Genomic DNA, 16,715 nt, shown 5'->3' with positions numbered 1-16,715 from the left:
ATGTAATGCCTTTACTAGTTATTCATGTAATTATTTATGCTCAACAAACTCCTGTTTTGTTTCCTCAGCTTTAATCGAATTGACATTCCACCGTACGAATCGTATGAGAAGTTGTATGAGAAGTTATTGACTGCAGTGGAGGAGACCTGTGGGTTTGCTGTGGAGTGAGGAGACCCCCGGTACAGGCTGCTTAGTGATGAGCAGAAACCAAATCACCCAAGAAGGCATGTTCTGTGGGCTTCCTGCTGAGCAGCGTGTAACGAGACAACCGTAACCGTTAGGCCTGGGGACACCGCCCAGAGCAGCAGTGTGAGGGAGAGAGGTAACTGTCAGTGGGTACACACCGAAAACTTTCTACGGATTTTAGGAGTATTTATTCTTTGTGTGGTTTGGGGGGCTGCTTTAACATGAAAGGTTTCACTAACAATGTCCTTCTCGAAATCAACTCTGTGCTGAATAGGTCATTGAAATCTTTATTTCTAGTCCTAAAGCTTGGTTGTGATTTAGCACATTTGGGCTGCTTAGCTGCAATAAACCCAATCCCACCCACTTTAACCAGTTGTCTACATCAAGCTGAGGTCATTTATATGGGCATATTATTTGCCTCTAGGCCTAATTGATAACAAAGCCAATCTACCTAAAGCAAAATCTTGCTTGAATAACTAGCGCAAAGATTAAATACTTTAATAACATAATTTTCAGAATCGTATGGTATGTCTGTTTTTTTTCTCACTGTGTCCATTTCAAGGTATTTTTATATTTCTTGTTTGAATACTAGAAGATGGCTTTGTACATTTTAGGCTTATGACCAGATACCCATTTCCTGTCTGCCACATTGTTTTATTGACACCCAATTGCTTGTTGCGTGAAATTTATAAAAAAGAAAATGTATGTATTTTTGACTGATAAGAATGCAAATAATGTCATGACAAAGACTCATAAAGGTTAGTCTTAGACCTCCTTAGTGACATATTGACACATATTTTGCTGCCAAAAATGTGCAGGGAAAATGTAGATCCCCTACAATTCTGGCCTTTTCTCCACAGAAGAGATGCACCTTTGGAGGAGTCGATCAAATTAAATTCCGATTAGAAAGGCAGCTTTTTAATTTTTTTTTTTTTCTCCTTTTCAAGATTTAAGCTTTAAACTTTATATAATGATTTGCACAAAGGATTATTATTATTATTATTATTATTATTATTATTATTATTATTATTATTATTATTATTATCATAGTTTTGTTTTTTAATGTAATGCTATTCTAGTGTCTTACAATGATATAAGCATGAAAGATTGCACAATTGGAATAGGTGAAAAGTATACAATACTGGGGAGCTGAGATGAACATTTTAAGTATGATCTTTACATATTATATATATATTTTATTTTATTTTTTTATAAAGGGAAGAGTGCACCCACTAAATTAAAAAAAAAAAAGAATAACTTTTCAAATCTGCCTGTCCATGAAATATCTTGTAAACTTCATACTGTTTGTTTTAGTTATGGGGAAAACCGTAGTGTTTAATGGGTAAAGTGGCCTTTTAAATGCAAAATAACAGGTATGTTTATACACATACAGCAATTTATAATAAATCTGATTATAGTAGGTCCACTGTTCCATTTAATAGGAATGTTTTCTTTTTTATTTGCACAAAAAAAGAAAGAAAAGAGAGGGGGCAGTATTACAAAACCATCTGGAGTCTTACATGAACCATGACAAACCAACAATATGCCAGAAGAGTGTGTCCCTCCTTGATAGACAGGGACAAGACTAGAAAGTTGAGAACAGTTCTTATATTCTTCAATTTTAGGTTTTATAGTTAATTTGTCTTCAGGAAATCGCACTACAGTGCTTTCAGTTTTAGCATCATCTTTTCCAAGTCAAAACAGACTTATGATATTCTGATATTCTGCAGCTGTTAGAAATTGAAATGGTGCCTCATTTTATTAAGCAGGCCTGTGTTTAATGAGTGAATGTTTGCAGCTCCAGACTCTTTCTAGGTTTGACTACAAAATGAATTCACTCTCATGTGTCCAAACACATTTTGTCTTGTAATCAGGTCATTTGTTGTTGGACAAGATGAAACAAACCAAATAATAATAATTAATAATAATAATAATAATAATAATATGTCCAAAATGTTCATTGTATGTTTTGTAATGAACAAATGTAGATATGTTTAGCTACCAAGACTTTGTACTACTACTACTTTGCAAATTGGATGAAAAAGCTTGAGTTCCCCATATCCTTCAGGCAGATAGGAATAAAACTGGTAAAACCAGACAGAAAAACTAAAAGAGAGGTCTAAGATTTCAGTGCTTGAAGTGCATGGCACCATATTATTCTTTTTATATTGAAAAAATGAGCCAACTTCATTGTTTTAAGTGTTCTGCAACCACTTGATTTTTTTTTTTTTTTTACTAATTATTTATTACTATGTAATGTCATTTTTTAAGTATTGCTGCTATCATTATTATTCCCTACTTTTTTAAAAAGCTGATTATTTGTGAAAGCTGTACACTAATCTCTTTATTTTATGTATAAATCAAAGTATTTAAAAACTGCTGCTATTATAATATTAGGTAAACCAGTAGAAGACCTTGAAGGTAGACAGATGGAGTTAGCAGTGATCTAGGCTCGACCCCGGAGGTCACATTCATGTTTGTGATATATGCAATAAAAACTGACAACTTTATATACGTGTTTTGTGTTAACATGTCATTTATTTTACATTCTTTAACTTAATGAAAACCAGCCCACTCTTCTTTAATTCAGACGTTTTGCTCAGTGCACAAACAGCTGTACTGGATCAGAAGCACATTTCACATAAGAAACCCAGTCCACAGCTCTCAGCTCTCCATACACAGAGATGGACATTAAACAATGTACATGGGTTTATGGATGAAAATTGAAATTTATAAAATTTACATCTTTTGTGACTTGGGTGCTGATTTTTAGATAAAAAAAAGAATTTATTAATTTACATCCTCCTACACCCTTACCTAATATGTTCTGTAAGTTGTACATTGACACAATTTCCATTACCTGTACAATTCTAAGCAATGATTGTTTTCCGATTCAAATGTAATTTTTTTCACTGGCTGCAAACCATGTAATTGCTCATATTTGTGAAATATTTATAGAAAATGTATATAAAAATAAAAAAGTAATAAATATAACATTTGAAGTATATCCTTCTGTTGCATTTTTTTAAACTACATTCACCTCTGAGGATTTTGTTTTATCTGTGCAAAGACATGCATTATACACCATATTTTATGTATGTATATGAACAATTTACTAAAATATTCAATCTTGTGGGATTGAGCATATATGTGATATACGAATGTAAATCATGTATTTGCACTTAGATTATTTATTCACTTGATTGAAATAGCACATAAATCTATACATTTGCTTACAATCCCAGATCATATTACACTAGAATGAATTGTTTTTCAGATAGTTAATCATTCTTCTTCTTTATACTGTAAAACAGTTTAATGCGAAGACCTTTAAATAAAGTCCAAAGTACTAATGAAAATAATACCAACAAAGTTAGAAGGAATGCCACAACATCCAGCATATAATACTGGTAGAAAGGCAGGTCATTACCAGCTGCTCTGAGGTGGACGGCGCCTTTGTGCCTCATGACATATTCAACCCAGAAAACAGCCAGTGCTTTAGGGGGAACGGGTACGTCTCTGTGCACCTGAGACAACTTTCTCATATTCGATTTGTAAGAAGGATCTTCTGTAATGATCCGAATGGCATTGAAAATGTCATGTCTTGTCAGTTGGTTTACATTTTCAATTAGAACTGCTGCCCCTTTGACTTTAAGCCGCAGAAGATTTTCATAGTTATCAGCATAAAGTGGAAAGCCAACTACTGGAACTCCGTGATAGATTGCCTCGTAAATCCCATTTTCACCACCATGTGCTATGAAAACCCTGGTGTTGGGATGGCTTAAGAGGTCATTTTGAGGCAGCCAACTAAGTACCTTGGTGTTGTTTCCCAAAGTTGAAATCGGTGGTCCACTGTAGCGCCACACAACTTTCTGTGGTAGTTTTGCAAAGCCGGCAGCTAACTCTGTGGCCACTTTTTCTGGTAAGGTTGGAATTAAAGACCCTAGAGAGAAGACTGCAATGCCATCTTCTCCAGCATCATCCATGAATTGTTGCAGATCAGAGGGCAGAGGTTGTGGCGGTCTGCACTGGAATCCCCCGATGTAAATTGCATTGGGCATAGTTGGCTTTAAAAATTCAAATGCAAAATCCACTTTCATCAGGTATATATCTGCTTTAGTATACAGTTCGTATATGCTTTTATCTGTTTCCAGGTAACGTTTGCAGAGTGCATCGTAAATTGAATAGATAAAGATCCGACTCCAAACTTTTCCGAACATGTACAAAAGGACGTTTTTAAGTCTCTCAGAAAATGCCATTCTGTCGGTTAATCTTGAATTTAACACCGGAACGTAGGAGAGGGGTGAGGGGGCGATCGCAAAGTGTATATCTTCAGTGGGCATCCATCTGCCAAACAGAATCACAGGTAGGTTTAAATATCGCGCCAACATCAGGCCCCCTGGATAGAAAGAGTCTGCCAGCACGAGGTCAAATGCAGAGGCTTGTAATTGCTTCAGAAGTTGGAGGTTCTCAAATGTTGTCTCTATGGCGATCTCATAATCCTGACTTACTGTCTTCATCATTTTAAAAAAGTACCAAAACGCAGATATGGACTGGCTCTCCATGTTGAAGGCAGTGTGTAATATCCAGGAGGCAGCACTTTTTTCCTTTTCTTCCTTGGTTCTGACTTGCTCCCCAGGAAGTTCGATTGTAACTACTTTAAAGTCGGTGGAGTCCTCCTCTATGTTAATAGAATTGGATAACCTCAGCACTGTCACTTCGTGGCTTCTCCCCACAAGCTCTAGTATCAGTATTTTGATGGTATTCCAGTGACTCCCGTCCACAGGTACTACCAGTACTTTTCCTGCATTCACAAGTCCATTATGCAGAACAACTATAGTGAACCAGGAGCAGATTGAAAATAAAAACATATTTTTTGTCATTGCTAGATTATATAATAGTCTTAATTTCTGTTTCTTGTTGGTCATCCAGCTACTACTCACTGAGCTGCACAGTCTGATTGAGTGTTTTTCCACTGTGTCTCCGTTTTTCAATGCAGGAAGTGTTTTTCTTTTCTCTTATCTCCCACGTGGTGGTGTGTAAATAGTCGAACGCCTTGTGAACTGTCATACAGCAGCAGATTGTGTAGGGGCCTGATTTCAGATTCTTTTAAACAAGATAAATTGATTTCATCTTAGACTGATGCAGAAATAATTGCATTGGTGGTGTGGTGGTTCATGAATAATTATGAATAACATCATTTCAGGATTTCTGGTAGTCGTTATCAGTTAGTGCATTCCTTTGATTTCTGGATAAACCTGTATTTATGATGTATTTGAATATGTATCCAACTGAAAGTGTGAGTGGAATCTAATTGTAGTCATTTGTTGGCTTTATTTTTATTTGAGATTAATTGACCTGCAAAGTGTGTTCATTATAATTTATGCCTTCATAACTGTGTTGTATGTGTTCTTTGTGAACCTCACCTTTGTGAGTCATGCAGTAGTTATGCACTAGAAGTTTATAATATGTTTCTTAGTCCTATTGGCCACACAGTATACATTTAGAACGGTCACAACATACAACTATAGTTTTTTCCATTCTCAGTCAAATTAATGTTTAACTTAAAATTGTCTTCTTAAATAATAAATCATCATATAAAGTACAACAGGATATTACGGGGTGTATGTTACACTTGAATAACTTAATAACAATTAAGTAATGCTAGGCTTTTGTACATTTAGGACTGACACCATGCAGTATAGAAGAAAAAACGAATGAATCTAAAAGTTAAATAGATATGCTTCCTGGGCAGACCAACATCACAAAAAGCAGTTTCCTAACACAAAACAATAAAATGTAAGTTGCATAAAGTGCATGCAGATACTTGAAAAAGATGTAATCATTGTAATTCCATACTATACTCCTTCACTATGTATTGCAGCTCTGTAAAACTCACCTCGTTGCGTCTTTCTTGCATGTTGCAATACCAACTTCCCCATTTCACTAAATGTCATTGAGGTCGGGGAAGTATTCTCAGAAGTTTACAACAGAGAGGTTCTCACACAGAAATGTACTCCCTCAATATGTAAGCGGAGAAGGAACACTCAATGGCTCAATTTAATTTGTATTTAAGTATTATTTATTTACTCAACTATATCGAAATGCCCCGGTGACACTCATCTAAAGTTTTTCAAAAGAACATACTGTCATTGAGAGGATTACTCCCTTGGTTGCTGATCAACATGACGTCAGTTAGGTACCACGCATTTTATCACACACTTCTTCTTTGTCTTCTGTTCTCCGAATGGCCTTGGCAATACACAGAACTGAAAATGCACTTGATTTACACCATCTTGCCAAAACAGTAATACAATTAAAGTATATCTGACATCTAGACAGGGCACTGTCCCGCATCACATGTAATATAGTAAAGGAGATACAGTAAAGATTTTTAACAGAATTAAGCCCAAAGGATACAACATACAAATGTAAGTATTATTATGATTATTATTCATAATCATAATACATGTATCAAATTAATACAAGAATTGTAAAAAAAAAAAGAAATCACAATCATTAAAATTTGAAAGTCTTAATCAGCCCGAATTTGACTCAGCAGCCTGTTGAAACATAACAACATGGCTTTTAGCAGAGAAATGGTTGGAATGGCAGAGGAAAACTGCCGGTTCTTCTGGCTGTCCTTGCTGCTGCTCATGTGGCAGAGAGCCAAGTGTATCAGGTCAGGCTTCTCCCGATGAGAACACTCTGTCTGAGAGAAGTCAGAAAGCATTCCCACAGGGACGCTCATAGCTCTGCGGTCATCAATATCACAAACCGCCTCTTGTGTTTAATGATAACATGAAGGCTACTTTCAGCATGTTTTCTGTCTCCCCTTTGATAGACAGCTTTCTGACAAGGATAAAGATCTTAAAAAGGGCAGTGTATTGGACAGTGTATGTTCTAGAGATGTTCATACCAAGCTACCATGCTCTTGTTTTCCCCCATGCTCTGATCCAGTTATTTTCATATGTCTTTAAAAAATCCCTTTGTAGAACTACAGCAGTGTTGTCACATCAAATGTCAAGTAGCATTGACTTTCACTAAGCAAATAAAATTGATCTCATCAGTCTGCTGTTCTTTATGCTTCATTTATTTGTTGACCCACAAATTTATTCGTTGGCCTGCAAACGCCCCCTTCTGGTCTATTCCAGTAAACCCCCATGGACTACCATAACACAGCAATCAATCATTTTAAACCCTTTCATACTGAAACTACATTCTAGGAAATACTGTATATCATATTTAGTTTCACCTTATACGTGCAACATGTTAAATACAAGATATAACTGATTCCACCTAATCATTGATAATGTGTTTGCCCCAGTAATTATGAAAATAGGTAATTAAGAAAATAAAGTGTATTTTTGTAAATGCATTTAACTGCAGATAAATACTTGATTCTGTTTTAGTTAGTTCTACTCTACTGTGTGCGTTTGCCCCCATGTGTGCAACCATGGCAAGAGGCATCAGCAGCGCTTCAAACATCTCCATCTCACAAGACCAGATCTAAAAAGATGCAGGTAAATGAGAAATAACATTCATGGTGGCAAGGTAAGTTCAGGGTTTTGTTTGTTTATGTTTAGTTAATTGCTTAAAGATATGGGCTGCTTGCAAGTAATGTAGAATACGGTATGTATATCTGAGAATTTGTTCTATCGCAAGCATCCAGGAGAGCTTCCATTGATGTTGGATCGGAAATGCACCTCAGAGAGAGAGAGCAGGGGGTCTCAAGAGGTAGAACAATAAGTGCAACAGGTTTCTATCTTTCTATAATAAAGTATCATTCAATCCATTGTTCAATACTAAATTGATTGGATAATAAATCAATCCCACAGGATTGTTCCTCATGTTTCTCATGTGCCTTCCTGAGCTCTGTAATTTGAGCCCTGAAGATAAAATGGAAAAAAATGTATTAAATGCACTTATTTGTTCCCTTCTAGTTCTAGAAGTCCATTATGTTGTGTAGTTTACCTTCTAATGTAGATAGTGAAACAATGTGACATTCATGCTATTGTGGTCTAAGTATACTTTGCAGTCAAGAGACAAACAATTCAGTCTGATGCAGACCTTGAGAAGCAAAAGGTATGTTTATTATCTTAGCCCACACAATGTTTCATTCTTTCAGTATTATAAAAAGTATTTGCATAAAGGCAAGGCCAGAATTTGTAAAGAAATGAAAACAAGACTTTGTGAGATATATATGTGAGAAACAAAAACTCCTTCAGGATGACAGAAGAAGGTTATAGGAGAAAATAAATCTCCTGGGGTCCATGCTTTAAGTTCTAGTCCTAATGGTTGCCTCCCCTCCAGGCAATATAACAGAAGCAAATAAAAATCAGAAAGAACTTTTGTAGTGTTAGGGAGATTTGATCTTAATTCGCCTCTCACCACTGAAAGACTGTGCTCATGAAGAGGGTGAGGGGTCTGCTGCAGAATGGCACGTCTGGACCTGTTATAGTTTTCTAGTGTTCTAGACTTTTTTTAAACATAGGGCAGAAATAGGGGTGACTTGCAAAATGTAAATAAATGTTTATGGAGCTACAGGCTGAACAATATATCTTTATCTAACTAAATATCTTTAGGGGAGAAATGAAATAAACATGAGAAATATAGAGTCTTTAGAACACACATTGCTATTATTGTTATTCTTCAGCTTTTCCATTCATTCTTTAAATGTTTTATTATTATTATTATTATTATTATTATTATTATTATTATTATTATATATAAAACATAGCAAAGTAAAAACAAATATCTTGCCATTTGTGAATTCTATCTAGAACAGCCAATCTGAATGAATTTAAAATATTATTGTGTGTAATATTGTCTCAAGGAAGAATAAATCCATTCACCCATGATCAAAAACCACTTCATCCATATATACAGCTCTGGAAAAAATTAAGAGACCATATATATATATATATATTCCTAAGAGATGGAACAATAATGAGATGAACAGTGGGTTCATTATTTATGCATCTAGTGCATCTTAGCATGGGGGTGCTGTACTGAAGGTATTAATACAATTATGAAAGCAATTTTATATGCATAAAATGAACCACTTTCACAGTGGCCAAATTACTTAAATACATCAGATCTTAACAATAAATTAATTATGCATTACATTTAGAGCATAGCATCTTTAATGTATTTGACCCTTTTAGCCAATTGTAACCACAAAGATTTGTTGTGGTTAATTAACTTAAATGGAAAATATATCAAGAAAAAGCAGATAGAGTTCTAGCCATAGAAACAGCATTTGAAAATAAATATTTACTATTGCTCATCTATAGTACTCGAATGCCAAGAAAATGTATAATTCCACAGTATTGTTATTTTTGTTATTTTTGTTTTGTTTATTATTAAATACCAGGTATTCCTGTATATGTTCTTCACATTTTAAACATAGAAAACATAAGAAAGCCCTCAAGGACAGCAGAAGTAGAAACACTGCAAGCTTTTCTCTGACATCTGAAAAGTTTCTGATATTATATCTCACAGCTCTTTCTCCAGGCTTAAGAAACTACAGTTCATTCATGCTTACAACCTTGGAGAATTGTATATTTATTTTGGAATGAAGTGCAATGTCGGAAAGCAGGTTGTATAAAAAGCAGGGCTCTATGACATAATGACCTGTGACATTAATCTAATTTAATAACTGTCTCTTCCACCATTAAGCAGCATAACTGTGCAGTTATAGAGAGTAACAAAATCAACTTAGGCTTGAAGAAGAACTAGAGTTATATTTTGTTATGATTTTCTTTTGTTTGAAAAAGCATTTGATTATGTGCCACAGCAACCTGACTGAAACGACTGCTGTCCCTCCTCTGTGCGTTGAATAAAATAGAGATCTGGTTGCACCAGGTCCTGCGCCACCAGTGTGTTTGACTTGAAATTTTCCATTCACCCCACATTGTATACACACTCCCCAACCCCAGTGTGTTACAAGAGCTAGACAAATACTCTTCGAGACTTGTCCTGTGACTTAAACACAGCAGCACTGTCAGACACATGTAGCGATGGGTTGAATAATTATATTCATAGATGTACCAGCTCCAGCTGACATTGACATTGCCACTTTCCTTCCACTATGCAACATAAATCATAGGATTAAATTAATCCTTGAGCAGGGTTTTTGTGACATCCTGGGAGAAAATAAAGTGGGACATATTCTCTGTATGTATATGCCTCTTGAATAATCCATGCCTTATTATTAATCTAAACACAAACAAATAAAAACAGTCACCATTCATTACGAGTGGATGGCCACACCTAATTGGTGACAGGGTGTGGATTCTTGTACTACTGGTGTCACTGTGACACACGGAGCCCAAAACTACGCCACCCCAGATGTTTAGTGAGAAAGGGAATGTCAAACCACCCCCAATGTGCCTGTGCGGACTCCAGACTCTGATCTTGAAAGACCCACTACAGACACAGGAAGATTGCACAAAATAATATTTTATTTATAATATAACGCATACACAGGGTGAGGAGTCTGTATTGTAATCTATAATAGGGGAAGCTAATCTAAAACTGCCTTTAAATATCCAATGGCATATGAAGGGCCGTAATTAATGTTTAATATAAACTGTATTATGTTTTATATTAGAAATAATAATATGCAGACTGAGCAAAGTAGATTTGTCAAGCTAGCAACAGGCAGTTGTTTAGGGCATATCCTCTGGACATTCTCCTTTCCACTTTGACTTCTGTTCATTATGATAAAAGGAACACCCAAACAGATAAATAGCCCGCAGATACCAGTTTGCTTAGTGTTTGTTTGGGGTTTCCTGTTCTTCTCTCAAGGCTGAAGATGCTACATTATAGTGATTGATTACCTCATTGTTCATTGTTAAAGAAATGTAAGATTGGGCAGTTTGTATGCCACAACAGGAAAACACCAGCTTCCATGATGACCCCACTCCTCGGGAAGACCACCACAAACATTCAGAAACCTGATCTCAAGACAACACTTTGGGAAATCTGTGACTGTCCCTGCCCACAGACCCACATGTCATGCATTGTATAAAAGCTGTATACTTCTGTTGTTCAATGAGTCTCTGCTGGAGAGCTCCCATGTTTGAGCCCTTCCAGGCCTGGTATGTTAAATAAATCCATGTTATCAACTGTGCATCAAGACTGGGTTCTTCAGCATAAAATAAAACTAAAACCCCTATAAGCTATTTCCCTATTCTAATATAACGATAATATTGTGTGGAATGGCAAAAGCTGCTAGCCAGTTGTTGGATGTCTCTCAATTGGTGCTGGTGCACGTACTTAGTGAATGAAAACAAGTGAATAATGACATAAGAACATAAGAAGGTTTACAAACGAGAGGAGGCCATTTGACCCATTGTGCTTGTTTGGTGTCCATTAGTAACTAAATGATCCAAGGATCCTATCCAGTCCATTTTTAAATGTTCCTATATTGTCGCTTCAGCCACATCGTGGGGAGTTTGTTCCAGATTGTGATGCCTCTCTGTGTGAAGAAATGTCTCCTGTTTTATGTCTTGAATACCTTGAAGCCCAATTTCCATTTGTGTCCCTGGGTGCGTGTGTCCCTGCTGATCTGGAAAAGCTCCTCTGGTTTGATGTGGTCGATGCCTTTTATTATTTTGTAGACTTGAATCAAGTCCCCACGTAGTCTCCTATGTTCCAGGGTGAAAAGGTTCAGTTCCCTCAGTCTCTCAGTAGGACATTCCTTTCAGACCTGGAATAAGTCTGGTTGCTCCTCTGAACTGCCTCTAGAGCAGCGATATCCTTCTTGAAGTGTGGAGCCCAGAACTGTACACAGTCTGAACAATACTGCCCTTGTTCTCAATTCTACACTTTTGATAATATATCCTAACATTGTGTTTGCCTTTTTTTATTGCTTGCCCATATTGTTTGGATGGTGAGAGTGAGGAGTACAAATAGACTTCTAGGTCTTTCTCATGCATTACTTCTTCCAGTCCTATTCCTCCCATAGTGTAATTATAGTGGACATTTTTGTTACCTGCATGTAATACCTTGCACTTGTCCACATTGAATTTCATCTGCCAGGTGTCGGCCCACAGCTGAATATTATCTAAGTCCCTTTGAATAGCCTGTGCTGCTGAGATTATATCTGCTGAGTCACCTATTTTTGTATCATCTACAAGTTTGCTAATGATTTCAATGATCACGAGAATGGTGAGGAATCAGCCCAGAACTACACGGGAGGATCTTGTTAATGATCTCAAGGCAGCTGGGACCATAGTCACCAAGAAAACAATTGGTAACACACTACGCCGTGAAGGACTGAAATCCTGCAGCGCCTGCAAGGTCCCCCTGCTCAAGAAAGCACATGTACAGGCACGTCTGAAGTTTGCCAATGAAAATCTGAATGATTCAGAGGAGAACTGGGTGAAAGTGTTGTGGTCAGATGAGACCAAAATCGAGCTCTTTGGCATCAACTCAACTCGCCGTGTTTGGAGGAGGAGGAATGACCCCAAGAACACCATCCCCACCGTCAAACATGGAGGTGGAAACATTATGCTTTGGGGGTGTTTTTCTGCTAAGGGGACAGGACAACTGCACCGCATCAAAGGGATGATGGATGGGGCCATGTACCGTCAAATCTTGGGTGAGAACCTCCTTCCCTCAGCCAGGGCATTGAAAATGGGTCGTGGATGGGTATTCCAGCATGACAATGACCCAAAACACACAGCTAAGGCAACAAAGGAGTGGCTCAAGAAGAAGCACATTAAGGTCCTGGAGTAGCCTAGCCAGTCTCCAGACCTTAATCCCATAGAAAATCTGTGGAGGGAGCTGAAGGTTCCAGTTGCCAAACGTCAGCCTCGAAACCTTAATGACTTGGAGAGGATCTGCAAAGAGGAGTGGGACAAAATCCCTCCTGAGATGTGTGCAAACCTGGTGGCCAACTCCAAGAAACGTCTGACCTCTGTGATTGCCAACAAGGGTTTGCCACCAAGTACTAAGTCGAAGGGGTCAAATACTTATTTCCCTCATTAACATGCAAATCAATTTATAACTTTTTTGAAATGCGTTTTTCTGGATTTTTTTGTAGTTATTCTGTCTCTCACTGTTAAAATAGACCTACCATTAAAATTATAGACTGATCATTTCTTTGTCAGTGGGCAAACGTACAAAATCAGCAGGGGATCAAATACTTTTTTCCCCCACTGTAAGTGTCATTTGGAATATTTTAATTTGCGGCTGTTGTTAGTTTTTAATTCTGCTAGTCCCTTTAGTACCTCCTCCTCATTTATCGTGATCTCTCTTAGGGTTTGACTGGACTGGTTGTTAACCTGTGACATGTTATCCATTTTTTCTTTTGTTACACTCTGTGAAATACTCATTTAGAACATTAGTCACATCTTGTTCATTTTCTAAGATTCTTCCATTTTTGCACTTTATCTATTTCACTTCCTCCTTTATTGACCTCTTGTTGTTGTAATATTGAGAAAAGCTCTTTGAATTAGTTTTAGCTCCAAGAGCTATGTTTCTTTTTATTTCTCTCTTTGCTTTCCTGATCCCTTTCTTAACATCTCTTTGGAGTTCAATATATTCTTTGTATTTTATTTCCTCTCTATCCCTTTTGTATGCGCTATACAACATTTTCTTTCTCTTTATCTTTTTGCATACTTCTATTAAACCATTTTGGCCAATGATGTTTGGTCCTCGCTTTGCTAAGTTTTGGTACAAATTTCTCCTGGGCCTCAAGTAGTATATTCTTGAAATATAACCATCCATTTTCAACTGAATCTGTAGCCAGTGTGCTCCAGTCTAACTCTTCCAAGCTGTAAAAATTGGTATTTTTGGGGGATATTACAGATTTGTTTATAAGTGCAAATTCAGCAGCAAATTAATTTAATATTGAAGGGAGTAGTACATATCAGTGGGTGTCTAAACAAATTCCAAAACTGCTGTAGAAATTGTAGGACATGAGATATTGGGTGAAATTAGTGAACTAGGGAATGATGCAATAAAGGCTCAATGTGAAAAGTTGTGAACCCTTTCAAATGATTTGTATTCCTGCATTCATTTTACCTAATCTGTAAAAGAAACTGATTAACACATAACACTCATACTTTTTAATGTATTTATTGAACACACATATCCAGCATTCACTGTCTTTGTAAAATAGACTTTAAAAAAGTATGTGAACCTCTCGGATAATCAGCTCTGAAGCACAACCAGTTTGTGTTTGTTTTATAGGGAAGGGCCCTCAAACTCATGATGACTGATTGTCATCGCATTGTTTGGAACATGTGACTCAAATTACCCCCTTAATAGAGCTGAACTATACATTGAACCTCTGTCTCACCACTGTAAGTAGAGTATATGACATGTTAGCTAGGAATCTAATTAATGCCCTCTGTGAGGATTAGGGGTGTAACGGTATGAGATTTTCACAGTACGATAACCGTCACAAAACGGTATTATGGTGTTTGTTGCTAATATTATTAGCAATTTATTTATTTTGAACTTTAGGACATCTCTTAATCAGATGAGAGGCAACAAAACAATAATGCAAAAACTAAGGATGTGACAGAGCTGACAGAAATCTGCATCCGTCTAATGTGGATTTTAAAGTATTAAATCCATCGAATCCGGATGCAGCGTATTTAGTTGTAGGTTGAGGGTCATTTTGTATTTGCCAATATTACTGTAAAATCAGTTTGCTACAATTTTTATTAAAATGAAATATATTTGTATATATATAGATATATATTTATTTAAATGTTGTAAATGTGAACGAGCTGAAAAAACATCAACTCATAGTCCTAAAATTTAATCTAATGCAGTACTTTTTATTATGATTATTTCACTGTTCAAATTAACAATTGCATGAGTCTTCAGACATTTTGAACTGTTCAGATGCAAAAGTTACAATTCAACATGGTTTCTTATGTTCTTAACAAGTATCTAATACTACTATTGCTAGTCACTTTACTACTTACATGTAGTTTAGGCTGGTAGTTGTACATTACATTTCAAAAACACAAGCAGCTCTGCTTTGTTAGGCAGTAGCTGCTGCTCTGAGCATCACAGGGTGGGTGACATGCAGGGGTTTAACTGTGAAGCGATGATGCGTGGATACGTTGGGCATCAGTTATGTGGTCAAGAAAAAACGCCCAGATAAGGATAAGTTAAACAAACATGTGAACTCTGCCATAGATACCACCAACACCGAAAACACATTCTCTTTCTATGGTGCTACAGAAAGATGCACTTCAGCCTATCTTGCAAGGAAAGGTAGTCGATACTGGTTCATTTTCCAGGCTATTAGGCTTTATTACTTATTCTCATTATATTATTTCATACAAATACACCGCACAAGGAAATGTTTTAAATACATTTATTACTAATTGTAACTATTTAGAATTGAGAAGCATGGGGTTGAGAGAGTGGTGCTGCTCCACCCGGCCCCCAGTGGGGAGGACAGAAGGAAAACCAACCCACTGCGCCATGGTATTTTACACTAGTTGGCTACTTATCTCTACTTTCTTATGCTCAAGTTATGTTATGTTCTTATGTTAAATGTAGCAATAATCCACCTAGCAGCCTAATGCAAACTTACTATACAACTAAGGTAAGGTAATGCACCTGAAGTTTATCCCCATCTTTCATTGGTGCTTCAGGGCTGCCACAACAAGCTAACACTATCAGCTACTTCTCGATAAAAAAGGGAAACGTAAATCTGAAAAATCTAAAAGTGGTTCGCAATTTGCACTTATAATTTCTCTTTTCTAATATGATACTGTATCACTATCTATTGCTTTACCACCAGTTCGTCACACTCATGTACAACAGTGGTACAGAACTGAAGATGAAATTTGGAAATTATCATTGGACAATGCAATGTCAATATTGTATTCTGGTTATTGATTTTTTAGGGAGTACATCCTCCTTTGGAGCATCATTTTACATGTTTTGGCCAATAACAGATTAGCATGAAAAAAAATGAAGTACATTAAATTGATATGAGATCCCACCCTAAGGAGGACAGCAGGGGCCCGTCCTCCTCTGCCCCCCCACCACTTCACATAGGCAAATGGTGCTCTGGCTCTGAGAACACGGTTATATGAGCCAACACGATAGAAGGCTGTTGGAGTTCAACACTTAACTAAAGCCCAGCTCTACCATACTCACTGTTGAACTTGCCATTAAATCCATACAAGTGTCATTAACATAATGGGATTTTGCACCAGGTGAATGCTTTTTCATATATGGGGATTTACACTGCCAGGTTAATCACACTGTCTGCCTCCAAGAGTCAGACTCAATCACTTTGGGAGATTTTCATCTCCCCAGACAAATATTGTCGGGTTTTACATTTAGCCCTTGGTGGGATAATGAACTGACTGAAAATGGCAAACCTCTAGTGATAGCTAAGGCAGCCCTGAAGAAGTAAGCATTACACAAGGCAAACACAATCATGGATAATGTGAGGCACAGGTTTCAAAGGGGAGAATACAGGTGGACTTGGATAAGAGTGTAGCAAAGACACTGGTAGATTATACAAAACTCACATATAG

At 36.9% G+C, this 16,715-nt stretch overlaps 1 protein-coding gene and 1 pseudogene across 6 annotated transcripts in view; one reads left to right on the top strand and one right to left on the bottom strand.

Annotated features, from left to right (window-relative positions):
* smurf1 (SMAD specific E3 ubiquitin protein ligase 1) overlaps positions 1-2,700 on the top strand; it is a 46,221-nt gene extending 43,521 nt beyond the window's left edge. For all 6 annotated transcript variants that reach the window (XM_066688943.1, XM_066688942.1, XM_066688947.1 and 3 more), the window contains exon 18: positions 69-2,700. In XM_066688943.1, coding sequence (XP_066545040.1) covers positions 69-168 — 100 coding nt within the window. In that variant the 3' untranslated portion in view covers positions 169-2,700. The remainder of the gene's footprint in view (positions 1-68) is intronic.
* A 4-nt stretch (positions 2,701-2,704) lies between these two features.
* Positions 2,705-6,253, bottom strand: LOC136712391 (UDP-glucuronosyltransferase 2B1 pseudogene; annotated as a pseudogene).
* Positions 6,254-16,715: the final 10,462 nt, after the last annotated feature.

Source organism: Amia ocellicauda, chromosome 17 (genome assembly GCF_036373705.1).
Source record: "Amia ocellicauda isolate fAmiCal2 chromosome 17, fAmiCal2.hap1, whole genome shotgun sequence".
Taxonomy (NCBI): domain Eukaryota; kingdom Metazoa; phylum Chordata; class Actinopteri; order Amiiformes; family Amiidae; genus Amia; species Amia ocellicauda.
The sequence above is the reverse complement of the archived record's forward strand: the minus strand, read 5'-3'. Positions and strand labels throughout refer to the sequence as shown.